Here is a 27700-nt window from a genome sequence, read left to right on the forward strand (position 1 = left end):
AGGGGCAGCTGGAGCAGTTAGCACCAGCTGCCAATGACTCACCTCCCACCAACCCAAACATAACACCCCGGGGCTGGGAACCAACACCCAGCACCTCCCCACACCACAGTCCCACCACCTGACCTGACCCTATCCAGACCCTTAGGGGTCCCTTCTTCTCAGGGGCCTAGTCTATTCCAGCTCCCAGTCACCCTCAGTACTGGGACATTACCCAGCTTCTTTTATTTATACAAAAAGTTTCTTTTTAAATATAATTTAAGAACCCCCTTCCAAGCACCGGTGTCTGCCTCTGTTGACCACCACCACCCTCCTGCCCCCTTTACAACATCGTGCCCCCTCCCCTCCACTCAGGACTCAGCTTGGGGGCAGGGAAGGGGGAAGAACTGTCTGCGACTGTGGTATTTCCAAGGCACTGTTCTAGAACATATCAATGGGTCCTTGTTCCCAACAGCAGACAGTGGAAACAGGTACCCTTCAACACATAATCTGGACAAGGACGAGGGGGGCGGGGAGAGGGGGGGAGAAGGAGGAGGAAAAAAATAACAAAATAAAAAATAGTAAAACTCCAGAACCTTCAATATGAAGGCAGATGAGGGGAGGGGCATTTACAAGGGGAAAAATGATTGCCTTTGGTGGTGACAGCAGCAAGCTGGGGCATCAAAACCCAATGATTACATCACTGGGTCCTGACAGCCCCTTCCTGCCTCCTGGGACGGCATTTTCCACTCCTAAGTTGGCAAGCTGGTCACCCTTTCTCTTTGGTCTGTAGGGACATGCCCATTGAGGTGGAAGGCGCTTGGGGAGCGAGCCCTCTGGGAAGATGGGAGATTAGAGATGTAGGGATGTTTCTTTGCCCAGTCTTGAGGCAAAGACTCACTCTGAGTTTGGGGTTCCCCGCCCAGAGGGCATGCATATGACTGTTACCGTGCCATATGGCACAATTCCCCAAATCCTGGGTCTCCAAGATTACCAATTCCCAACCCCCTCTGTTCAAAGTGCAATCCAACGGGAGGCTGTGATGGGGGGGGGGCACGTCTTGTGAGCCCCCATCCAACTCTGCCCCGGGAAGAAGGGGAGCCCATGTCTCTGGGGTGGTAAGTCCTTGGAGCTCAGAACTGCTGCGCTGGTCCTCCTGTCCCACCAGGGGCTCCTGGCTTAGCTTGGGACTTCATATGCTGCACACTGGCCAAGATTTTCTTCTGGTGTCCTGCCAGAGTGACTCCAATACGGAGAAGGTCCCTGTGGAAAACAGAAAGCTGGATGAGTCCAGGGACCAACCAACCAGGAAGCCCATAGCAGGATAATGTCAAGAACAGCAAGGTACCCAGGGCGTGGTGGCACACACCTTTAATCCCAGCACTCAGGAGGCAGAGGAAGGTGGGTCCCTATGAAACTGAGGCCAGCCTGGTCTACAAAGCGAGTCCAGGACAGCCAAGGCTACACAGAGAAACCCTGCCTCAAAAGAACAACAAAAAAAAGCAAGGCAGAATTTAGGCACCAAGCCTCTACTGCGCAGCTGCAGTGGAGGAAGGAAAGAGAACAGCCTCGAAGAGAGCTCAGGGAAAGGAGCTGCAGAGATTATCTTAGAGGAGAAAGAAATAAGGAAAAGAACAACACAGAAAAAGAACCAGGGCGTAAAAAGTGTTAAGACCAGGGGACCTGCCTGGTCAGACATTTTCTGGAGATTTTTAAAAAAAATTTTACCTATTATTTTATCTGGTTACTTGGAAGGTATTGATATGCATCCCATACTAGGCTCAGTTGAAAAATCCTCCTGCCTCAGCCTCCCAAGAGCTGGCAAGTACAATGGTATAAACCACCATAGCAGCCTCCTACCCCCACAGCTGGGGTAAGCAAAGGCCTCGGGAGAGGACCACAGCAGAGAGGAAGGAGGCACTCCAAGTGCAGGCAGGCAAGAGGACAGTTGTTTGGGAGTTGATAGAATCATAAAACCATTTAACATCAAAGCTGGGAAGGGATTTCCAAATCTCAGCCCTAGTCTTCTCCTTTTATGGGTGGGAAAAGAGAACCAGAGTCGACACATTAATGTGAGAGCTGTGTTTGGAATGTAGATAGAGGGACAAAGATAGATACAGGCTGGAGATGGGAAGGGAGATGGCCCGGGCCTGAGGAGGCTCCAGAGCAAACGCTAGCAGGACACTGCCATTCGGGGAGGATCCGGGGTCTCCGCCACAGCCATTTGTTTGGTGGGCAGCTCTGGGCGTGCTTCCCAGCCACCAATCTAATAGCCCCTGACGTTGAACCGAGAGGCCCCTACTAAACCTGAGGGTCTGTCTCTGCTTCCTATACCCAGTGTTCCCAGGCACCCTCTGGGGACTGTGCCTTCACTGTGGTCCCTTCCACTTACTCTGCAGAGATCTGGCTGACCACCTCAAGGGAGCCGAACCCAGCCGCTGCAAAGCTTTCCTCGTATCTCCCCATCTTGATGGCTCGAAGCCACTCGCCCACAGAGCCAAAAGCAGAGTAGTGAGGTTGCCGTTGGTCCAAGAGTGGATGTGAGGCCCTGAGGGGTGGGGGAGGATAAAGATGGGGAGAAGTGCTAAGTCGGGTAGCTACCATGTCAGAGCATCCTGGGAAGACCAACACAAACCAACCCATATACCATGGAAGGGGTGGACACTGCAGGGCCACTTAGAGGGGCTTGCGGGTGGTGGCAGAGTCAGGGACGAAGGGGCTTGTTCTCTGGGATCCTCACCCGCCATTCTCCCTGGCCACGATTTTGAGGCTAGCAGGATTCCGGATCATCTTGTCCAGAGCGCTGACCACTTGGGGGAAGCGGGGCCGGGCATTCCGGTCCTTCTGCCAACAGTCCAGCATGAGCTGGTGGAGGGAGGTGGGGCAGTCTGGGGGCGGGGGCAGCCGGTAGTCCTGTTCAATAGCATTGATCACCTACAGTGACAAGAAGGAGTACTGGGTGAAGCTGGCTTCAGAGAACCATTTGCCAAAAGATCTGAGGGATATTGATTGGGGTGGGAATCACGGCCACCCAGAAGATTCATGAGCCCTGGGTGAATGAAAGCTGCCTTGGCTGGCAACACCTCCACAACCACCCTGCCCTCCATCCATCCCTGAACCCAACATCGCTGCATCCAACTCTGTGTGTGTGTGTTCATATGTGTGTGTACCTGTGGAGGCCAAAGGTCAGCAGGGGATCTTCCGACATCACTTTCCACTTTATTCTGTTTTTAAATTCCATCTATTTATTTACGTGTAGAAGCGAGAGAGAGTGTGTGTGTGTGTGTGTATGTGTGTGTCTATGTGTCTGTGTACGTGCACACGTGCAATAGCACATGTGTAGGGGTCAGAGGGCAATTTGAAGAAATCAGTTATCTCCTCCCACAGTATCGGTTCTGGGGATTGAACTCAAGTCATTAGGCTTGGCAACAGGAGCTTTTGCCCACTGAGCCACCTTCCAACCCTCCACTTGCCTTTCTTTTGCATACGTAATGTGCATGGGTGACCACGGAAAGGCCAGAAGTTGACACCAGGCGTCTTCCTCAGTCACTCTCCACCTTATATATCGAGGCAGGGTCTCTCCCTTGCGCTCAGAGCTTCCTAGTCTAGCTTGATGCAGGATCTCCTATTGCTACCTTCCAAGTGCTGGAATTACAGGCACACCTTTACATGGGGGCTGGGGATCCGAACATGCTTGCCTTACAAGCACTTTCCCCTATGAGCTGTCTTTCCAGCCCCTCCACTTTATTTCTTGAGACAGTGTCTCTCACTGAACCTGGAGCTGACTGCCTCCAACACTCCCAGCAGTGGGGTTATGGACGAGCACCACTGTGCCCAGCTTTTAGGTGGGTGCCAGGGAGCTGAACTCTGGTCCTCATCCCTGTACGGCAGGGACTTTACTCACTGAGTCATCTTCCTAGCTCCTTTTTTTTTTTTTAAGTAATTTATTTATCTACCTATTTATTTATTTTGGCTTTTTGAGACAGGGTTTCTCTGTGTAGCCTTGACTGTCCTGGACTTGCTTTGTAGACCAGGCTGGCCTCGAACTCAGAGAGATCCACCTGCCTCTGCCACCCAAGTGCTGGGATTAAAGGCGTGAGCCACCACTGCCCGGCTTTAACTTTTTAAATTTCTGTTCATTGGTGTGAGAGTGTCAGATCTTGGAGTTACAGACAGTTGTGAGCTGCCATGTGGGTGCTGGGAATTGAACCCAGGTCCTTTGGGAGAGCAGGCAAGTGCTCTTAACCACTGAGCCATCTCTCCAGCCCATCTTCCCAGTTCATGCAGCCAACTCTTGGATGCAAACCCTGCCTCCCTCACTGTCCCACACCTGGGTAGGGAAGAGTCTGGGGACCCTATCCCCCACTCCTATACCCCAGGAAAGCTTGGTATGATCACGGAACACTTACATCCTGGTTGCTCATGTCCCAGTATGGCCGTTCCCCAAAAGACATGACCTCCCACATGACGATCCCGTAGCTCCAGGCATCACTGGCAGATGTGAATTTCCTGAAGGCAATGGCCTCGGGGGCGGTCCACCGGATGGGAATCTTTCCTCCCTATGGAAGAAGGAGGAAAAGGTGAATCCAGGCACCAGCAGGACCCAGGAACATCAGTCATACTCTTAGAAGACAAGCCTGTGGCAATGCCTGAGAAGGATTTCCCTAACTGGGTTAAAGGAGGTAGGAAGACCCAGCCTCCGAGAGGATCGTGCCATGCCCTGGGCTTGGAGCCTGCAGTTAATCAAAAGGACAAAGGTGAGCTGAGCTGAGCACATGCATCCATGTACTGTTCTCTCTTCCTTTCTTTTCCTTCTTTTTTTAAAAATTTATTTTATGTGCATTGGGTTTTTTTTTTTTTTTTGCCTGCATATATGTGTGAAGGTGTCAGATCTTGGAGTCACAGATGGTTGAGCGAAGCCATGTGGTTGCTGGGAATTGAACTTGGGTCCTCTGGAAGAGCAGTCAGTGCTCTTAACCGCTGAGCCATCTCTCCAGCCCTTGTTCTCTGTTTCTTGACTGTGGGTGCAATGTGACTAGCTGCTTCCAGCTCCTGCTGCCTTAGCTTTGTCACCCTGATGGGCTGCCCCTTGAACCGTGAGTTCAAAATAAACCTTAATTTTATCTTTTAGTTTTTTTTGAGACAGGGTTTCTCTGTGTAGCCTTGACTGTCCTGGACTCGCTTTGTAGACCAGGCTGGCCTCGAACTCACAAAGATCCACTTGCCTCTGCCTCCCTGAGTGCCAGGATTGCAGGCACACACCTGGCTCTCAAAATAAACCTTTCTAAGTTATTTTTGTCGCGTATGTATCACAGCCATAGGAAAAGAACCTAAGACACAGCTCCCCCATAACCAACTCTGCAGTTCTCCCCTACTTGTAGCACCCACTCCCATCCCTCTCCCATTTGGTTTTGTGATGTTTTCTAGAAACAGTAAGATACATGCCACCAGCTCCCCATGTAGCCAAAGATGAACTCAGATCCCCCAGCGTCCACCTCCCCAGTGCTGGGATTACAGGTCTGCACCACCGTATCTGGGTTTCTCTCTCTCCTTGTCTTGTTCTATCTAGGACCCACACAACTTCCCTCCCCCAACCTCCGTAGTGACGGGTGTGCGCCACTACTCCCTGGCTGGTCTCGTTTCTTTCTGGCCTCTAATCGCCCATCGCCACAGCTGATCTTTTCTTACACATCGGAAGCTCATTTTCCTTCAGCCTCCCGGGGCCAAAGTTGCCATGACTTCCGCTTCCGGATTCTCCAACCACCCCCACCAGCCCACGTGGGCTTGAACGCTTAGAGGGTATCCTTGGCTCTGGGGCTCACCAGGGAGCTGGTGTAGGTGGGATCGGAGGAGTTCTCCTCCAAGAATCTGGAGAGGCCGAAGTCAGAGACCTTGCAGACCAGGTTGCTGTTGACCAGGATGTTACGAGCAGCCAGGTCTCGATGGACGTAGCTCATCTCAGCCAGGTACCGCATGCCCGAGGCGATGCCCCGCAGCATGCCCACCAGCTGGATGACCGTGAACTGCCCGTCGTTCAGCTGGAGAGGAGACAGGGGAGAAAGGCTGGTTTAGGGTGGATCACCCACGCTTGAGCTTCCTTGCCACTCCTTCACCGCAGCTGTCACTCATATACCCGCTCCCCCGCTGACCTAGAGGGCAGCTCAATTCTCCCAGGCAGCGCAGTTATTCTTACTAAACTCTGCCGGCTAGCAGAACACCATACCACAGTTTCTCATCGTGCCTCATTATTTTGGTTTTTCCTTTGGTGCTAAGTTCTGCTCATGTGGCCCTGGATGGTGCGGAATGTATGGCAATCCTCCTGTGTCAATCTTCCAACCTCGGGGGTTACAGGCATGCACTGCCATGCCTCCTGCTTTTGTTTTGTTTTAAAGATGTATGTTCAGCCACTCCCAGATTATAAAGAGATGTTTTTAAAGGCCACGTCCTACACCCCAGTCTGCTTTCTTTTTGATATCTCTGTCTGGTTAACCTAGATTTACTATGCAGCCCAGGCTGGTCTTGAAAAGTCCATTCTTCTGCCTCAGATTATACATACATATATATGTGGTATATATATATATATACCACAGTGCTCTGATTCTAATCAGCACGTTTAATTATTTTTCCTTTTTTCTTTCTTTCTTTCTTTTTTTTTTTTTTTTGAGACAGAGTCTCAATACGTAGCCCAAGCCACCCCAAAGTTGTGGCAATCCTCCTGCTTCAGCCTCCCAAGTTCTGCGATTACAGGTCAAGCATCACTAGTGGCTTCAGCTAACATTTGTTTGTTTTGTTTGTTTTGTTTTTTTCAAGACAGGGTTTCTCTGTGTAGCCCTGACTGTCCTGGACTCACTTTGTAGACCAGGCTGGCCTCGAACTCACAGTGATCCGCCTGCCTCTGCCTCCTGAGTGCTGGGAAAGGTGTGCGCCACCACGCCTGCCTCTCCAGCTAACATTTTTATTCTAACAAAGTCCTTAGATTTGACAGGCAGAGTTGGGCCAGTTATGAGTGCTCTCTGAGCTGCCTGTCAATTAGGAAAGTGTCTCAGACCAACTGTATGTAAATGCAAAAAGAACAGTGAGGGGCTGGGGGTGTGGCTCAGTGGTAGAACATGTACCTAGAATCCCCCAGTGAGGGACTGGAGGTATGGCTCAGTGGTAGAGCACCTGCCTAGAACCCCCAGTGAGGGGTTGGGGTGTGGCTCAGTGGTAGAGCACCTGCCTAGAACCCCCAGTGAGGGGTTGGGGTGTGGCTCAGTGGTAGAGCACCTGCCTAGAACCCCCAGTGAGGGGTTGGGGTGTGGCTCAGTGGTAGAGCACCTGCCTAGAATCCCCCAGTGAGGGGCTGGGGTGTGGCTCAGTGGTAGAGCACCTGCCTAGAACCCCCAGTGAGGGGTTGGGGTGTGGCTCAGTGGTAGAGCACCTGCCTAGAACCCCCAGTGAGGGGTTGGGGTGTGGCTCAGTGGTAGAGCACCTGCCTAGAATCCCCCAATGAGGGGCTGGGGTGTGGCTCAGTGGTAGAGCACCTGCCTAGAATCCCCCAGTGAGGGGCTGGGGTGTGGCTCAGTGGTAGAGCCTCTGCCTAGAATCCCTCAGTGAGGGGCTGAGATGTGGCTCAGTGGTAGAGCCCCTGCCTAGAATCCCCCAGTGAGGGGCTGGAGGCGTGGCTTAGTGGTAGAGCCCCTGCCTAGAATCCCCCAGTGAGGGGCTGGAGGCATGGCTTAGTGGTGCAGTACCTGCCTAGATTCCCTCAGTGTGTCTCTGCAATAGAGAACATATGTAGTACATATAAATCTCCAGTAATGTACAAAAAGAAATCTACCAAATAATTCAGTCACTGTTCAAGATCTGGTTCAATTTTGTTTTCCCATGTCTGAAACTATTTAACTTTTCTTTTCTTTTTCTTTCTGGAGGTAGAGTCTTGCTATAGTCTCAGCTGACCTAGAACTGGTGGCTTCCTATCCCCAGGTTGGCTTAAACTCATAAGCCTCCTGTCTCAGCTCTTCCAGTGCTGGCACTGCAGGAGTGAAGCCAGCTCTGTCCTGTTTTCTGAGCCCAGCTCTTCCAGCTTCCTGACATCCACCTCCCCCCGCCCCCCCACCCTCACCCAGGAGCCCGCAGTGGTTGTGAAGGTGACCAGGGTGGCTCACCCGCAAGAAGGAGTCCAGGGCTCCGTTCTCCATGAATTCAGTGAGGATCATGACCGGCACACTGTTGGTGACCACACCCTCAAGGCGGATGATATTGGGATGTTCAAACTGACCCATGATGGAGGCCTCACTCAGGAACTCGCGCCTCTGTCGCTCTGTGTAGCCGCCCTTCAGGGTCTTGATGGCCACACAGCTCTCCTTTTTCCCTGGCGCCTTCAGCCGACCACGGCACACCTCTCCAAACTCCCCTACAACAAGATCGCGGACGGTCAGTTCTTCTCCTGGCCTGACCTATGTCTTTCATTCCCACTGCCCAGGCTTCCACTTTTGTGTGTGCCTGTATGTGGGAGTATGTACATGTTCCTGTGAATGTAGGCATATGTGCAATGGGGAGGCTACAGGTTGATAGCTGCTATATGTTAACATCTGGTGTTTTCTTCTAACTCTTCCATCCTGTTTCTTCTTTTTATTTATTTTTTATTTTTTTAATCTTTTGGTTTTTTGAGACAGGGTTTCTCTTGTAGTCCTGGCTGTCCTGGCCTCACTTTGTAGACCAGGCTGGGCCATGAACTCACAGAGATCCGCCTGCTTCTGCCTCCCAAGTGCTGGGATTAAAGGTGTGCGCCACCACACCAGGCTCTATTTCTTCATTTTTATTTTATTTTTTAAAAATAATTATTTACTTTTATTTTAAGTGCATTAGTATGAAGGTATCAGATCCCTTGGCACTGCAGTTACAGAAAACTGTGAGCTGCCATGTGGTTGCTGGGGATTGAACCTGGGTCCTTTGAAAGAGCAGACAGTGCTCTTAACCCCTGAGCCATCTCTCCACCTGTTTCTTCTTCTTCTTCTCCTTCTCTTCTTTTGAGACAGGTCTCTCTGTGTAAGCCTTGGCTGTCCTGGACTCACTTTGTAGACCAGGCTGGCCTCGAACTCACAGCGATCCACCTGCTTCTGCCTCCCGAGTGCTGGGATTAAAGGTGTGCGCCACCACGTCCAGCATTCTCCATTTTTAAATTAAATATTATGGTGGAGAATGCATGTTTATATGTGTATGTAGGGGGTGGAGGATGGGGTGGGGGAGGGAGGAGACCAAATATCTGAAAGTTGGAGGACAATTTTCAGTAATTAGTTCTTTCCTCCCGGAAATGTGGGTCCCAAGGATGGAGCACACAGGTCCTCAGTCTTGGCTGCAGTCACCTTTATCCCCTGAGCCATTTTGTAGCCCTGGCTAGCCAACTTGCTATGTAGACCAGGTTAGCCTCAAACCCAGAGAGTGCCCTGCCTCTGTCTCCCAAGTGTTGGAGTTAAAGGTGTGTGCCACCACACCCAGAAATCCACCTCCTTTGTTGATTCAGGGGTCTCTCACTGGACGCAGAGCTCATCGGTTTGACTAGGCTGCGGGGGCCAGTGAGCACTGAGGGTCAAGCTGTCCCCACAGTCCCTCTTTGTGTGCCCCCCTACCACTACCCCGGCGCTCAGATTACAGGCATGTGCTGCTGTTCTCAGCTTTTTCACAAGGGTCTGGGGAGCGAACTCAGGTCCTCGTATTTGTACGGCAGGACACCCTACTGAGTGAGCCATCTTCCCAGCTCCCCAACTCCTTCCTCTTACCTGCACCAATTACCTCTTCAATCTTGACGTAGGAGACATCGATCTCTTTGGCAAATTCCCTCACGGCCTCATTAGGGTCTTCGTAAGTAAAGGGATCAATGTAGACCTTAGTACCTAAGGAGTCACATGGGAGCCCATCAACCAGGAAGTAAAATTCCTCTGGACCAAGACGTCCTGTTAGCTCACAGCCTCCTCCCCCCTGCCTATGACCCACATACCATGGCCGATGAGGTACTGCCCGTGTTTATCTGAGTACTCGGCTTCCCTCCCATTGCTCTGCTTCCTGGAACCATGAGAAAAGAAGTAGAAAGTAAGCTGAATTAAATATTGCTACCACCACAGAGAACGAAGGAGTCAGGGTCTGGGAACTTCCAATTGAGAATATCGACTAGTGAGAGAGACAGGAAGGCTCGCCCTAGGGCAGCGGTTCTCAACCTGTGGGTCTGGACCCCAAGGGGTTAAAAACGACCCTATCACTGGGGTGGCACATCAGATAATTTACATTATGATTCATAACAGTGGCGAAATTAGTTATGAAGAAATGACTGAAATTTGTGAGAAACTAATTTTATGTCTCGGGGGTGGGGGTGGGGGGTCAGACAACATGAGGAACTATTTCCAAAAGGTCGCAGCCTTAGGAAGGGTGAGAACCACTGCCCGAGGGTGTGTGTGGGCAGGTGGCCAACCATGGGACTCCCCAGGCCAGAGCTTTACCTGAGGCAGAGGACAGCAATGACAACCACGACCAGGACCAGGACCACGCCCACAACCGCAGTGCCTGCAATTAGGGCCAGCTGCTCCCTCCAGCTCTCGCTCTCTGGGGGAGAAGAGATCAGGTAAAGCTCAGAGTTCCTGACTCCCTACCTCCAACTTCAAGCAATGTTATCTGAGGTCCCCCGAGAAGAGATCTGAGCTGGGTTACAACAAGCCGAGCGAATAATGAGCTCAGATTGAGGACAGTGGAGAAAGTGTGCAAGCTTTGTTACAGCTAGAGATGTGTGAGTGTGTGTGTGTGTGTGAGTGTGTGTGTGTGTGTGTGTGTGTGTGTGCGCGCGCGCGCACATATGCATTGCATACTCGATCACTGCTGGGAACACAAACTTAAGTCCTTTATTAAGCTGAGTCATCTCCGTATCCAGGGACATTTTGATTTTGTATTACGGTTTGGTGTCATTTTAAAAAAAATAAAATCTCATTTGGGTGAGAGTCAGATAGAGCATTCAACACCAGCCTGGGTTACAATAGCAGGTTCTGGGTCAGTGTGGGCAATTTAGCAAAACCCTATCTCAAAATAAAAATAAAGGCTGGGCTGGGAGTGGTGGTACACGCAGATCACTGTGAGTTCGAGGCCAGCCTGGTCTACAAATCGAGTCCAGGACAGCAAAGACTACAGCAGCAGCAGCAGTAGCAGTCTGGGATATAGCCCAGTGGTAGAGTGCTGGTCTAGTATATGAAAGGTCTTGGGTTCCATCAGTACAAAGGAAAATAAGACAAAAGTGATGGTCCACGCCTTAACCCCAACATTTAAGAGGCAGAGGCCAGAGGATCGCCAAGTTATAGCCCAACCTGTGCCACACAATGAGACCCTGTCTCTGGAAGAGAAAAAAAAAATCTAAAAAGCTGGGGATGCCTTTAACCCCAGCAATTTGGGAGGCAGAGGCAGGCTAATCTCTGTGAGCTAAGGACTAGCCTGGTCTACATATTGAGTCCAGGACAGCCAGGACTACAAGAGAAACCTGTCTTGAAGCCTACCCTCTCCCTCGCCCCGAAAAGGGGTCTGGAGAGACAGCTCAGCATCCAAGAGCACCACTGGCTCTTCCAGGGAACCTGGGTTCACCTCCCAGAATCCACATGGCAGAAACTCAAATACTCTAATTCCAGTTCCAGAGGCTCCAGCTCCCACTTCTGGCCTTCACGGGAACTCCACACACACAGTGCCCAAATATATATGTATGCAAAGTACTCATACACACAAAATAAAACAAAACCTTTAAAGAGCATTTAAAAAAAAAAAAGCTGGGCGGTAGTGGCACACACCTTTAATCCCAGCACGTACGCAGGAGGCAGAAGCAGGTGGATCACTGTGAGTTTGAGGCCAGCCTGGTCTACAAAGTGAGTCCAGGACAGCCAAGGCTACACAGAGAAACCCTGTCTCAAAAAAAAACCCCAAAATAAATAAATAAATAAATAAATAATAATAACAATAACAATAATAATAAAGATAAGAAGAATAGGAATGGAAGAAAAGACTTTTAAAAGGAAGGAAGGAAGGAAGGAAGGAAGGAAGGAAGGAAGAAAGAACAAGGCCAAGTATGGTGACGCATTCCTACAATCCTCTGCACTTGAGAGGCAAAGGCAGAAGGATGGCTGCAACTTTGATCCTCGCCTTGCAAGTTCTAGAACATCTCCATGGCTACATAGCAAGACCTTGTCTCAAAAACCATGAAGGGAGGTAGGAAGGAATGAGCCGTTTAATGGAGTTAAGCCAGGCAGTGTTGGCACATGTATTTAGTCTCAGCACTAAGAGAGGCAGAGGCAGAGGCAGAGGCAGAGGCAGAGGCAGAGGCAGGTGTATCTCTGAGTTCAAGCTAGCCTGGTCTACAAAGCAAGTTTCAGGACAGCCTGGACTACACAGAGAAACCAAACAAACAAACAAACAAAAAGCACGGGCCACCTCACTTTTCCTCAGAACTCTGCGACAAAGGGTGGATGGCTTTTCTTATTAGAAAAGGGAACAGGAGCTCATGGGTCCACTGGCTGCTAAGGATAAAGAACTCAGCGGGCTGCACAGCCAGAACCTAGATTTCATTTCTCTACTCTATTTTCCATGCTGTCTATGTTGGCCAGGCCTTATCACTGAAGGATTACACGGAGAAGAGCCTGGCGGCAGTGGCACATGCTTTTAATCCCAGCACTTGGAAGGCAGAAGCAGATTGATTGCTGTGAGTTCGAGGCCAGCCTGGTCTACAAAGTGAGTCCAGGACAGTCAAGGCTACGCAGGGAAACCCTGTCTCGAAAAACCAAAACCAAACAAACAAAAAAACCAAGGCAAAGATTTTGTGGCTACAGAGTCAAGACCTGTCTGGTAGGGGGGGCAACCCCCCCGCCCGATCTCCACCAGAAACCCCAGACTCACCATCAACTTGAGTCTGACTGTGATGCTCTTGGCCGAAGGGGCCGTAACCAGCCTCGGAGCGTGCGCGTACCTGGACCAGGTAGCTGGCTCCCCGCTTCAGCCCCCGGAGCTCAGCTCGGTTTTCTGATGTCTTCAGGAATCGTACACTGCTGGGGCCCTCTGTGCCCTGTGCAGGAAGAAGAGTGACTGGGCCCTTAGATACCCCTCCTCCTCTGCTCAGCTGCTTTCCTTTCCTTCCCCCATCCCTCCCGCCCCCTCCCACTTTATTCTATGGTGTGGTACCCTTTAATCCTTCTAACAGACTTACTTTTTTCTCTTTGGGGTGCTGGGACTCAAACCTAGGGCACCTCACATGCCAAGCAAGCACTGCACCACTGAGCCATGTCCAGAGCCCCTCACTGGGGGATTCTAGGCAGCTGCTCTACCACTGAGCCACACCCCAGCCCCTCACTGGGGGATTCTAGGCAGGGGCTCTACCACTGAGCCACACCCCAGCCCCTTACTGGGGGATTCTAGGCAGGTGCTCTACCACTGAGCCACACCCCAGCCCCTCACTGGGGGATTCTAGGCAGGGGCTCTAACACTGAGCCACACCCCAGCCCCTCACTGGGGGATTCTAGGCAGGGGCTCTACCACTGAGCCACACCCCATCCCCTCACTGGGAGATTCTAGGCAGGTGCTCTACCACTGAGCCACACTCCAGCCCCTCACTGGGGGATTCTAGGCAGGGGCTCTACCACTGAGCCACACCCCAGCCCCTCACTGGGGGATTCTAGGCAGGTGCTCTCCCACTGAGCCGTTCTGACAACCCTTTAAGCAGTTCTATGTGCCTGATAGCATCCTAACTATTTTATAGATAAGGATAAGTGAGACTTGGAGAGGCCCTAGGGCAGGCCCATGGCTGTCCAGTTAATAAACAGCCTGAAACTGCAATACTCACCACATGTCTTCAAAATCAGGGATCTCAGCTCTGGGCTAATGCCCACTACTCTCTCCCTCCCCAAGACAGAGGCAAGACTCACCTTCTCATGATACTTGACTTCGTAGTCCAGCACAGCACCGCTGGGTGCTCTGGGGACAGCCCAAGACAGGATCAAGCTGCTGGGTGACGACCGAGTCACTCGGATATCAGACACTGCAGGGGGCACTGCAGGAGAAAGAAACCCAACGCGCCCTGCTGCAAAGTCAAGCAATTAGTTTTTCCAGTTCTTCCCCTACCCGCACCCCCACATCCCTGGGGATGCGGTCAAGGGGGCCTGTACATGCTAGACAAATGCTCTACCGCCGAGCCATGCCGTGGTGAGCCATAGGGTCTGTTTCTGTTTTCCTTGTTCTTCCTCCATGGACTAGACCTAGCGTCCTCTTCCCACAGCTCACAGCAGCATGTAACTGCAGTTCCAGGGGACCTAACACCCTCTTCTGGGCTCCTCGGGCATTTCAACACGTGGCTCACACAAAGACATGCAGGCACACACACATAAATTAATACATCTTTTTGTTTGTTTGGTTGGTTTTGGTTTTCCTCGGACTCGCTTTTTGCAGACCAGGTCGGCGTTGACCTCACAGAGATTCGCCTGCCTCTGCCTCTGCCTCCCGAGAGCTGGGATTAAAGGCGTGCGTCACCACCACCGCCCGGCCAAATTAATACATCTTTGAAAAATATTTTCCGGCCAGGAGGCCCTGTTAGAATGTCTGGTCCCCAGCTGGTGGAACCACTTGGGAAGGGTTAGGAGGTGTGGCCTTGTTGGAGAAGATGTGTCACTGGGGGTGGGCTTGGAGGTTTCAAAATCCCAACCCATTTCTAGTTTAAGTCTGTGTGTGTGTGTGTGTGTGTGTGTGTGGGTCTGTCAGTCTGTCTGTCTCTGCCTGTAAATCAAGATGTGAGCTCTCAGCTACTGCTCTAGCACCATGTCTGCCCGCCATCTTGCTTCCTGCCACTATCATGGACTCTATTCCTCTGGAACTATAAACCCCCAAATGAAATGCTTTCTTTTCTAAGTTGCCTTAGCCATGGCCTCTATACAGCAATAGAAAGGTAATGAAGACACACTTTCTCTCTCTTTGAGGCAGAGTCTCAAGTAGTAGCTCAGGCTGGCCTTGAACCCCTGGTCTTCCTGCCTCTGACTCCCAAATACTGAGATTCTAAGTGTGTTACCTCTTCTTTCTTTTTCTTCTTTCAGAATTTATTAGAGCACAGTAACTACACAGAGGGCTTCATTATGACTTTCCCATATGAACACATAATATACTTTGGTCACATCATCCCCTCTACTGCTTTTTTAAAAAATCATTACTTTCTGCCGATGGGTCTCATGTTCCTGCTGAGGATAACCTTGAACTTCTGATTTTCCTGCTTCCACTTGCCAAGTGCTGGTTTATGTGGTGCTGCAGACCTAACTAGGGTCTTCTGCATGCTCAGCAAACAGTTCACCAACACCTCTCCCATCCGTCCCCCCATTCTTACCCTCACGGTCAGTGGTGACATTGACAGGCTCAAATGGAACCGGCCCGGTGGCTAAGGTGGACACACCATTCAAAGCAGCAACCTCAAAGGTATAGGTAACGTCAGGACGCAGCCCTCGGATTGACACCCAGGGCTCGACCAGGTCTCGAGGGCCGGGGTCAAAGGTCAGATCGCCCCCACAGGGCAAGCAGGAGCCTCCGGGATGGCACTCTCGGCAGCGTACAGCATAAGTGAGGTCCTCTCGGCCTCCGGACTCGAGGGGAGCACTCCAATCAAGGCGCAGGGAGGAGCCATTCAGAATGGGAACCACGCTTCTTGGAGCAGAGGGTGGGGCTGTGGGAAAAGAGACCAGTGTAGAGGGGACAGACAGCCACACAATCTCCTAAAATGTCAACCGCGCGAGCTTAAAGCTGGGAAGCATGGGGACCTGTGATGGGCTAGCCCTGGCAACTTGACACAAGCTAAAATCACCTGGGCAGAGTCTCAGTGAGGGATTGTCCACATTGAGTGGGCCTATGGGCGTGAGGTGATATGGGAGGACCCAGCCTTCTGTGGGCAGCACCATTCCCTAGGCAGATGCCCCTGAACTGTGTAAGAGCCGAGACATCGAGCTGAGCACACGCAAGCGAACAAGCAAGCGAGCAAGCACGGGTACATCGGTTTCTCTCTGCTCTTGACTGTGGATGCGATGTGACTGGCTGTTCCTGCCTTGACCTCCCCCACGCCGATGGACTGCGTACCTGGGGTTCAGCTGAAATAAACTCCTTCCTCCCTTAAGTTGTTTCTTATCATGGTATTCTTATCACAGAAAACTAGATCAGGGACCTTGCGGGGAGCCCGACACACAGGACAACATCACAAGTCCATCACCCCTGCCTGAACAATGGGAACTTACTGGTGCAAGGTGAACTCCGGGGGTCCGAGCGGGCCCGATAATACCCAATGCGACACAGGCAGACAGGGGACCCAATGGTGTTCGAGTGGCTGTTGGCTGGGCATGGCTGGCAGGGCTCTTCTCCTATTTGGGCCTTGAAGGTGCCCTGGCCACAGGCTGAAGGAAAGGACAAACATGTCGATCAAAAACACCCCCTGAAAACTAAAGAGCTAGCTCCGTGGTTGACAGCACTGGCAGCTCTTCCAGAGGACCTGGGTTCAGTTCCCAGAAGCCACATAGTGCCTTATTATTCCAGGGGACCCAGTGCCCCCTTCTGACTTCAGACACACACACACACACACACAGTGCACAGACACACACACACACAGTGCACAGACACATACACATACACAGTGCACAAACACACACAGAGATACACACAGTGCATAGACACATACACACACACACAGTGCACAAACACACAGAGACACACACACAGTGCACAGACACACACACAGTGCACAAACACACACACAGTGCACAAACACACACACAGTGCACAGACATGCATGCAGACATGCAGGCAAAACATACATACACATAAAAAGTTTCACCATTTTTTAAAGCTTTAAAAAGAATCTCCAACTCTAAAACAAAACCCAAACCTGCACGCAGAGTTTAGGAATAAACGAGGGGCCAGCCAGTTAGGAGGAAAAGGGGGACGATCCCCCTAAAGGAGGTGTTCTTACTCTTCCTACCCCTGACCTCGGCAGTATGGCGAAGTCCTCTCATAATATTTTATTAATTAAGTAACATATAGACAGCATCTTACATACCCAAGCCTGCCCTCAAATTTCATACACAGCTGAGGATGACCTTGAACTGCCGATCTATCTGTTGGCAACTCCCTCCCAGGTGCTGGGATTACAGGTCTGCACCACCACATCCAGTTGTATGCAGTGGAGAAGACGGAGACCAGGAGCTTTGTGCACGCCAGGCAAGCGCTCAACCACATCCCCAGCCATCTGAACATTTCTGAAAGCACACTGCCAAATACATGGGATTGCTACGGAACGCAAGAGAGCAAACACGTGATATGCAAGGCACTAACAAAGCACGTGTGAATGACACTGACACCGTACACCTTTGTCCTTTACCAAATACAAGTTGATGAAGCCGGACGTTCTTTGCCATCCTGTAATCAGAGGTAGAGGCCTTGGAAGCCAGAGGCAAGAGAAAGACTGCAAGTTCAAGGCCAGCCCAGGATACATGATGAGACCCTATTTCTCAGAAACAAAAGTAAGGGGCTGGAGAGATGCCTCTGGTTCAGAGCACATACTGCTCCTGCAAGGGATGGGAGTTCAGTTCCTAGCACCCACTGAGTGACTCACACCTACTGTAACTCCAACACCAGGTGATGCCCCACCTATACGTAATACACATATACACACAATTTAAAATATAAGCCTTAGCCAGGCAGTGGTGGTGCACGCCTTTAATCCCAGGCAGAGGCAGGCAGATCTCTGAGTTCGAGGCCAGCCTGATCTACAGAGCAAGTTCCGGGAGAGCCAAGACTACACAGAGAAACTCTATCTTGAACAAACGAAGAAACAAACTATCTTTTAGATTATAAAAACAAACAAGATAGAAGTTGAGCGTGGTGATACACTCAGGAGCCTAAAGCAAGAGAACTCTGGGCTGCAAGGCAGCCTGGGCTAGTCACGAAGACCTTCTGTCGGGGCAAAAGCAAAAAACCACAAACAAAATAACCCAGAGATGCAGCGGCCTGGCCTTAGGACCTCTGGAACGGAAGTCATCAGCAGAGACAAAGTTTTAGCTTGCTGCAGCACCCAGAACAGGCTGTGTAAAGTCCTGTGTTTAGGATGGTATGTAAAACCTCAGATCCCAATCCAGATGCAGGGACATCGCCAACATTCCAAAAGTAAGTAATGACTGGCTAATTTTAGGTGGACATTTGTGAAAACCAAGTCATTTACGGGACGGCGAGCTTGTTAGAGGGGTAAAAAGCGCTTGCCACCAAGTCTCATGACCTGACTGACAGCCTGCAAGCTGACCTCTGACCTCTGACCACAAAACCGCCTTGGCAGCACAAGCCACCCCCCCCCCCCACTGCAACAAACACACACAGAACAGGCAAATCTACAAAACAAAACAAAACACAAACAATGAAGATAACAACAAAACCAAAACCAAATCACCATCACCAAAAAAATAATCAAAAGGCTGAGGGTGAGGCTGAGGGTACAGCTCAGGTGGTAGGGAGCTTGCCTAGCATATGCAAGGCCCTGGTTCAAATCCTCAGTGATACCAAAAAAAAAAAAAAAAAAGCTGAATTCCTCGGACAGAGAGGCACCTCTTCGTATCAGCAAATGACAGGAAATTCCCAACAAAAAGAACAAGATCATAAAGTCTTTTTCCTCAACCCCTAAAGGTATCCCAGCTGCTCAGTGACAGTCCAACCTCCCAGCCGCCTCCAGACAGTGTCCAGAGAGCAGACAAGGTGGACAGAATTAGAATAGTCAAGATGTCACCCAACTAGGGCTTCTTTCCTACCTCCCGGAACGGAGTGTTGAGGAAACAGGGTCAGCTCAGAGTAGGGAAACTTAAGGGCTGGACACACGTGCCCATGAATCTGGTTCCCTGGGACCCACTTTAGTGGAAGAGATAACAGACCCCAGCGGCAGGTCGTCCTCTAGAGCCTACAACCAATCAATCAACCAACCAATAGAACGAACTAAATTCTAAATAATACTTCCTACCATCCTAAGAATAAAATCTGAAGTTAAAAGGAAAATGCCTAGAACCTTAAGGGATAAGACCAGAAGGAGACGCGCGCGCACGACAGCCCCACCCGAGACAGGTAAAGCTCTCTGGGGACCCCCACTCTCACCTCTGCATATTTTATTCCCCTCGGCGGCTTCGTACCCCGGCGCACAGCTGCAGCCGGTGACCTGCTGTTCGGCCCACTGACCATCTTCCCGGCAGTAGAGGCTGGGGCTGGGGCTGGCGGTAGGGACGGCGTTGGCCACGCAGCTCCCCGCCACGGGCACCACGAGCTCCCGAGGCACAGTCTCAGGGAAGTAGGTCAGGTTCGTGATCAGCCGGGAGCACTTCTTATAAAAGAGGTGCAGGGAGAGCAGGGCCATGCAGGCTCCCTGGTCTTGGAAAGCCAGGTAGAAGCCCGCTTTGCTGAGCGGACCCAGGCGCAGCGTCTTGATGTTAACTTTCCCCGTTGCTTCGGCCCCGGGCCGCTTCCGAGTCAGATGTTCTGCCGCCACCGTGTCGACCTGCCAGGAGAAGCAAGGGTCACCACCACCGTCCCAGGTCCTCTGAGGATCTCTGGTGGGCTGAGTACCTTCTTCGCAGATCCCTTCAATGATCTCAGCTCGTGTTCGAGAACCTTCTTCCTACCTTTCACAATATGTAATGTATGTGTGTGTGTTTATACATATATACATATGTATATATGCATATATGTGTGCATGCATATTTATATGATTATAAATATATATACAAATATATACACACATACAAACACACGCATATATTTATACACATACATAACATATATGTATAATCTGTATACAATAAATGTACATATACACATATACATACACCTACATAATTATTACACATGTATGCACACATGTGTATGTATATATTTGTATATATACATGTATGTACACACACACACACACACACACACACACACGGTCTCCTGTAGTCCATGCTGGTCTCTAACCTGTTATGTAGCCAAGGGTTTGTTTTTTTTTTAAGATTTATTTATTTTTTATGTTCACAGTGTTCTGCCTGCATGTACACCTACACACCAGAAGAAGACACCAGATCTCATTACAGATGGCTTTGAGCCACCATGTGGTTGCTGGGAATTGAACTCAGAACCTCTGGAAGAGCAGTCAGTGCTCTTAACCTCTGAGCCATCTCTCCAGGCCTTTTTTTAGGTTTTTCAAGACAGGGTTTTTCTGTGTAACAGTCCTGGCTGTACTGGACTTGCTTTTGTAGACCTCGAACTCAGAGCGATCCACCTGCCTCTGCCTCCCAAGTGCTAGGATTAAAGGCTGTGCCACCACACCCGGCTGTAGCCAAGGTTTTTAAAGACAGGGTTCCTCTGTGTAGTCTTGGCTGTCCTGGACCTCACTCTGTGTAGGCCAGACTAGCCTTGAACTCACAGAGATCCTCCTGCCTCCTGCCTTCACGTGAGCTGCTGGGAGGACAGGCAGGCTCCACTCTGCTTATTTATGCAATGCTCAGTATCTATCCCAGAACTTTGTGACTGCTGAGCCGACACTCTACCCCTCGCGCTACCTGCCCCGGCTCCGCCGTCCACTAACCCTTGCTGAGCTATGCTGCTTCCAACTTTGTCCCGTCTCGTTTTCCCAATCATTCATTTGTTCTAGGAATATTCATGGATACCCTCACCACGACCTCAGAACCAAGGAGAATCACAGAAGTGACAGGCAGGTGACTGTGTGCTGCAGGAGCCAGAGCAAGGACAGCAGCATCAGCCCTGGAGGCGTCGGTAGCTTCTAAGATTCTCCTCACCTTAGACGCTGGCATCCCAAGGGCAATCAATAGCTCGTTGTGGGTGAAGATTTGTAAAAAGAAGAATTCAAGCTTTAGGGGTGGGGATGTAGCTAAGTCAGCTCACACAGGAGGCCCTGGGTCGTCTCTAACCCACACGTGTAATCCCAGCACTGGGGAAGTAGAGGGCAGAAGGATCCGGAGTTTACGGTTACCCTGGGCCACATAAGGCAGGGTGAAGCCAGCCTGAGCTATGTGTCAGACTTTGCCTCAAAAACTGCGATGGCTCAGCAGTTAAGGGCATTTGCTGCTCTTGCAGAGGGCCGAGGTTCAATTCCCAGCACCCACTTGGTGGCTCGCAATTGTCTGGAACTCCATTCCCACGAGATTACGTCGTCTTGTTTTGGCCTCTTCAGCCACATGGTGCCCAGACAAACACTCATACACAGAAAATAAAAATAGGAAGCAGAGGCAGAGGCAGAGAGATCTCTGATCTACATAGTGAGAGAGATTCGACCTCAAGAAATAAGTAAATAAATACAGAAAACTTGAAAAAGCAAAAAGGAAGGGAAGGGAAGGGAAGGGAAGGGAAGGGAAGGGAAAAACCGCGCAGGTTGGAGAGATAGCTCATCAGTTAAGAGCACTGACTGCTCTTGCAGAGGACAGGATGCCCAGCACCCATATGGTGGCTCACAAGCATATTTAACTCCAGTTCTAGGGAGTCCAAACACCCTCTTTTATCCTCCTCAGGCACCAGGCAAGCACGTGCTGTGCACATGAATGCATGCAGGCGAGACATCCACACGTGTAAAAACAATTAATAAATCAAGTATTTTTTTTTAAACCAGCCAACAGCAGAAAACAAAAAACAAAACAAAACAAAAAAAACCAGGGCCGGTTAGATGGCTCAGGAGGTAAAGGGTACTTGCCACAAGTGAGAGGAGGAGAAAACAGCGACTGTTGGTTTCTCTGAGTGACTTCCTCACTCTCACTGTGGCATTTTCATGCACGCACACAATAAACAGACAGACAAACGCTTGGAAATGTCAAGTAGGGTGTCATACACCTGTAATCCCAACACTTAGGAGGTGGAGGCAGGAGGATCAGGTGTTTTGGGCTAGCTCGGGGTTCCTTCTGCCCTCAAAGCTCAGGTTCTCAGGTTCTGGAACCTTCCCTGGGTGAACACAGTGGAGGGGCCTGAATCCCAGGCTCACTTTGAGTCCAGCAGTTTCAAAGGCAGCCTGGGCTGCATGGCAGTATCTCAGCTTTTAGGGAGGCAGGGTGTGGCTGGGGCTGGCAACTGGAATTTGAGAGACAGGGCTGGAGAGACAGCTCAGCAGCTAAGAGCGCTTATTTTCCTTACAGAGGACTGGGTTCGGTTCCCAGCAACCTACGTGGCAGCTCCCAACCATCAGATCCAGGATGCCCCTACTACACACACACACACACACACACACACACACACACACACACACACAGGAACAAAACACTCATACACATAAAAAATAAGTAAATAAATAAGATGGCCAGGCACAGTGGCGCATGCCTTTCATCCCAGTACTTTGTGAGTTCAAAGGCAGCCTGGTCTGCACAGCAAGTCCCAGAACAACCAGAGCTACATAGGGAGGCCCTGCCTCAAAAAGCAACAAACAAACAAACAAGTGAATGAATTAAAAAAGGGCAGCCAGGGCACCCAAGGACCGTGGCACCCAGCTATAAGGCCAGCACTCAGGAGGTGGAGGCAGGAGGATCAGGCGTTCAAGGCCAGCCTCAGCCGTGCAGTCAGTTTGAGGGCAGCCTGGCCTACACAAGACTCTTGTCTCAACACAGAAAAGGAAAGAGACAAACCGACAGGTAGGTAAGGGAGGAGTTCGTGTGGAGGGTCCAGAAAGAGGACGGCAGTGAGAAGCAGCAGGTGATGTACATACAGATCTGGTAGTGTGGGAGGTCCCCGATGTTGACAGAGAAGGAAAAAAATGGCCCAGCGGTGTGTAGCTCTGCAGAGATGTCGGGGAAAGCAGCTTGAAGTTGGACCTCCCTACACAGGAAAGGCCGTGCACCCTTCTATCCACCCACAGCTCCAACTCTTCTTTCCCTAGACTTAATTGCTTCCAGCCCCCAACGATGCCGCCAAAGGCCCTAGAAAGGCTGTTGAGCCCCACTGTTATTACCTTGATGTAGGGGTTCTCCATCCAGGCCGGCGTGTGGGCCGTGGCTGTATCCGCTTCGCTCTCATAGTAGAAGACGGTGAACGTCTCCTTGCAGGAGCGGCTGGCCTTTGGCAGGGACAGGCACTCCATCATGGTGAACCGCAGCGTGGCATACACGTGGACAGCGCCTCGCCTCGGGACCCAGCCAGTGCGCAGCCAGTGTGCCTGGCCCCCTGGCCGCTTCATGTCACACACCTCATAGGTGCGCACGCTGTGCTGTTCCTCGTCCAAGCCGCTTAGCTCCTCCCACTGCACAGAGACGGGAGCTGTCAGTCAGGGCCCCCAGCAAGGCTTGGAGTGGCTACCGGGAACCTTCCTTCCGACCTCCAGCCTCACTTCCCCTCCCGGGTCACCAGAAATACATCTCTTACCTGGCCCTCTGCCTGCGGGTACGTCACCCATTTCAGATCCGCAGTTTCCAGTTTTGTGTTCAACAGGGTCTCTAAGACAGAGAGACAAAGTCAGCCCTTTGGGGAGGTACGGGAAGAGAGATTAGGGCCAAGAGCTTGCTGGGAACAAACAGGAATGAGAGGAAATGGGTTCTCTTTCTAGTTCTGGGAGGTAGCAACATTTATTTTCTTAAAGAGATACAGACACTAGCCGCCGCCGAGCCTGCAGACCCACTTTCCTCCTTGGGACCCACTTGTGGGAGAGCAGACTCTCACACGGTGTCCTCTGACTGCCACACACATCCCATGGCACAAGGGAACTCATTTCTCTCTTTGTCTCCCATCCTTACATAAAGGAAATTGTGTGTGTGTGTGTGTGTGTGTGTGTGTGTGTATTCGCGTGCACACTTGCTGAGAATCAAAAGCAGGTTGCCGGTCTTGGGGACATCTTTCCGTGCTGAACCGTCTCATCGTCCCACTGCCCTTAGATTCACAGCTAACTCCTGTTCCCGTGCCAACCCCACTGGCAACTGTCAGCAGTTGGTAGGCACTGGACAGCTTCTAGGCTTCACCCAGGGCCTGTGCCCAGGAGAAGGAGGGGACCCCACGCTGGCAGGTAAAAGGCCACAACTCAAGGACCTGTAGAAGAAGGTGGCTCTTGGGTTTCATCACAGCAGTTGCCAGGGGTGGGCATGGCTCAGCGGCAGTGCTGGCTCAGCGTGCTTAGTCTCTCTCTGGGTTTCACATCCAGCACCGCGCGCGCACACACACACACACACACACAGAGGGGAGGGAGTGTGTGTGTTTCCTGGGCACATGGCACATTTTTACTTTTCTTTCTTTCTTTCTTTTTTGGTTTTTCGAGACAGGGTCTCTCTGTGTTAGCATGGCTGTCCTGGACTCGCTTTGTAGACCAGGCTGGCCTTGAACTCACAGCGATCCGCCTGCCTCTGCCTCCCGAGTGCTAGGATTAAAGGCGTACGCCACCATGCCTGGCCACACGGCACATTTTTATAATTCCAGCACTTGGGAGGTGGAGACAGAAAGATCAAGAGTTCAAGACCATGCTCCACTACCTGGTGAGTTTGTGCCCAGACAGAATTACATGAGATCCTGTCTAGAAACAAACAAACAAACAAACAAAAAACCAAAACAACTCCTCCCGCCCTCCGGCCCACCCCCATCCCGGCCTTGCCCCCTGGAGCTGGGGGACTGCTGCTCCAGGTTAAGGCTCCCTAAAGGCCTGCCTCAGGCTCGCCCCTGCCTTCCCGCTCCGAAGTGCCAAAATTGGCTTCCATCCCAACTCTAGTCCCCTCCCCAGTCGCCACCCCCTTTTCACACCAGACACCCCACTCCTCCTCCTTCAAGGTGGTGCCCTCGCCTGAAGCAGAACACCTCCCCCACTTGCTACCATCTGAGGAGTAAAGTTCTGGAAACCGGGGGACTCTTGGGTTCCCGCTTGGCTCCAGCAGAGAGGCCTTACCACATCTGGAGTTGGTTAGGAGAAAAGAAAGGAGGGGATTCTGGTAGGGTGGGTAGAAGTGTGTGTGTGTGTGTGTGTGTGTGTGTGTGTGTGTGTGTGAGAACACACCTGGCAGGGCTCTGGGATCATTTGGGGAGGGGAGGAGAATGGCAGGGCGCTGACCCAGTAGAAGATTAGAAATGCTAAGGCCTCTGGCAATAAGGCCAGGGCTCGGAAGATTTAGGCGAAGTGCTGAGGCCTCTGGCAACACGAAGGGGAGAGAGGCGGCTGCTGGCTGAAATCCCCTGAAGAGGACAGGACGGCTTGGGAGGGAGCAGGAGTCTGGGAACCACATGGGTGTTGAGAGTGAGCCTCCAGGGGAGCCGGAAGAACACCTGGGACCAGGTCCCGCCCCCCCCCTTTGGGGCTGCAAGAGAGAAGGAAGGGGTGAAGGGAAGACAGGGTGGGTGAGTGAGACATCGGCCTCAAAGTTCCCCGGTGCCGTCCTTGGATGCAGGGGGCAGGCAGGAACCTGACCGGCTGGAGGCAAAGCCTAGGGGGCCCCTCGACTGGGTGGCAGGAGACAACAGAGCACATTGGGGACAGGATGCCCGGGGTTCTGGGAGGGGGGTGGACGGAGGCTGCCGTCTCCACCCCTCCATTGTTCCAGCCTGGATAGTGTTTTCCTGTCTCCAATTTGCACACTGTCTGTGCGGCAGGCAAGGCTGCTCGTTAGACTTCTAAGAGCTCAGCCTCACTCTCTCTGCATGCATCTCAGACCTCCCTGCCTCCAGCTCACCTCAGCCCATCAGTTCCCTGACCCACCCTCGCCTCCACCCTTCTCCAGCTGATCAACTCAATTTGTAGGTTCCCCGAGGGACCGTATCTCAGTTTACACCTTTTTTTGGGGGGGGGGGAGGGGTCATGTGGCCTTGGATAAACAACTGAACATTTCTGAAGGCCCGGTCTTTTATCTGTAAAAAAATGAGGGCACGAGAGAGATCTGGCTCTTGCAGGGCGACTGTGGGGGGGGGGGGGGTGAGGATAACAGTAAAACCAAAGCCCTCGGCACGGCCCGGGGGAAGGGGATGGGTGACCTGAGAAGCACCCAGGTAGCATACGTGAGAAGGGACCTTTCCTGTTGCCATCTGTCTTTCCCTCCTGACACACTTCATGGATTTTTCTGCCCATTTGATTTCCTCCACTCCTGGAGCCCAAAGCGTCCCCCTCACCCACCCCCCACCTCACCCACTCTCCTACTTTGATCATCCCAGAACTAGCCCCCAGCCTAGAGGGAGCAGGATTTTCCAAACTCCTTTGATTCCTCCGATTCAGCAACCGAACCCGGCCCCCTCCCACTCCCATATACTCCTTTGATTCTAAGCAGCAAGGGAGGTTGGGGGGGGGAGCCAAATTCATTGAAAAGAGCTTAGGAAAACGGAGGACGGGAGGCGGGTGGTTTACAAATCCTAGGCAGCCCCAAGTGGGACTGAGGAGTGAAGGGCTCGCAGATCTTGAAGAGGCATTTGCAGAGGAATACAGGAAAAAGAAAAAAAAAAAAAAAAGGAAGGAAGAAAGAAAGAAAACCAGAAATCTGAGGCGGGCTAAGAGATGGGCAGCTGGGGTGAATTAGGGCGACACAGGCCAGTGTGTTAGGATGCTTCTGCGGGCTCATACGGCTGGAAGAAAGCCACAGGCTTAGGAAAAGTTGAAGTCTAAATGGCATTTAAAAGGTTGGGGTGCAGTCTGGAAAAAAAAAAACACGACAAGAGAGCCAGCACGAGGTCTGTAGCCTGGCCAGCCGTTTGGGGTTCAAGAGCCGGGCTGCAGATGGGGCCATACGGACTGGGGTGCGCGGCTGTAGGGTCCAGGTGTGAATGCTAAGGAGTTGGTGTGTGCTGGGGGGCGGTCGTTTTACGGCCTAGCTGGGGTCTGGGGTCTGCCTCGTCGGCAAGTGCCCCTTCGAGAACTTTTTGGCCAAAGGTGGAGGATGGATAGAAACTTTGGGGATAGTTTTGAATATTAGGGTGGCAGGAAAAGAAAGGCTGCCAAGGGCCTTTGGCGTTAGGGCTGAGAGTTTAGAAGGCTGGGTAGGGGAAGGTCCCGGGTCTGAGCTCTGGACTCCATCTCTCTCCCAAACAAAAGAAAAACCCCACTCCCCGCCAGGCCGCCTCCTCCCCCGCCCCCTCTCCTTCTAGCGCTATTGGTCCGAAATGTCTAGGGGTGCCGGAGTTGCAACAGAGAGAGACCAGCTTCTGGACTCTGAGGTACAACTTTGGGGACCCCCCAAACAGAGGCGCACCCCCCAAGTTAACTCACCTTCTAAAGCAGTGGCGAGGGAAGCCCAGCACAGCAGCGCTCTGAGCTCCATGGCGCCGCCTCACTTTGGCTGAATAAGATCCGAGTTTGGGGGGCCCTGGCCCCCCCAGGTCTGACCCTCCCCTGGGCGGGTGCACACCGACTCTGCTGCTGGGACTTTCCGTCGGGGGCCTCTCAACGATGGCCCATGCGGGCGCGCCGGGCACCCGCGCTCAGGTGCGGCCCCCACGTCCCCGCCGCAGCGCGCGCGCGCGGGGAGGCCAGCCTTGAGGGGGGACGTCCTGGCAGTGGCCGTCGCTGGGCGGGCGGAGATCGGGACGTGGCTGAGAGTTAGGGGTCCCTCCGGGGTTTCGGGGGTCCCGCCCTGGCTGGCTGGGGTGGGCCGATTGGTCGCGGTCTCCTTCGCTCCCAGGAATGGTTGGTGGCTCTCGCACAGCCGGGCAGAGTGGGCCGGTTGCAGTCAAGGAGGGTAGAAGCCAAAGTGGGGACGGAGCGGGAAGGAGACAGGCTGGGCCAGGGTTGGGCCGAGCTGAGACTGAGTCGGGC

General features: G+C 51.9%; 1 protein-coding gene across 3 annotated transcripts; it reads right to left on the reverse strand.

Moving 5' to 3' along the window:
- Nucleotides 1-187: 187 nt before the first annotated feature.
- Nucleotides 188-27700, reverse strand: EPHB4 (EPH receptor B4). 3 transcript variants are annotated; one of them, XM_084763593.1, is made up of 17 exons: nucleotides 27155-27699; nucleotides 23356-23426; nucleotides 22946-23233; nucleotides 19123-19519; nucleotides 16233-16388; nucleotides 15338-15670; nucleotides 13896-14020; nucleotides 12874-13039; nucleotides 10452-10554; nucleotides 9956-10020; nucleotides 9738-9851; nucleotides 8124-8371; nucleotides 5799-6014; nucleotides 4386-4535; nucleotides 2717-2910; nucleotides 2369-2524; nucleotides 188-1239 (listed from the first exon to the last, which is right to left on the reverse strand). In XM_084763593.1, the coding sequence occupies exons 1-17, from the start codon at nucleotides 27204-27206 to the stop codon at nucleotides 1110-1112; spliced, it is 2964 nt and encodes a 987-aa protein (XP_084619719.1). In that variant the 5' UTR covers nucleotides 27207-27699; the 3' UTR covers nucleotides 188-1109. The 3 variants fall into 3 exon arrangements, with proteins under 3 accessions (XP_084619719.1, XP_084619718.1, XP_084619720.1); XM_084763592.1 differs by having other exon boundaries at nucleotides 13896-14047; XM_084763594.1 differs by lacking the exon at nucleotides 2369-2524 and having other exon boundaries at nucleotides 13896-14047; nucleotides 27155-27700.

Source organism: Acomys minous (assembly GCF_964271855.1).
Source record: "Acomys minous genome assembly, chromosome: 16".
Classification (NCBI taxonomy): domain Eukaryota; kingdom Metazoa; phylum Chordata; class Mammalia; order Rodentia; family Muridae; genus Acomys; species Acomys minous.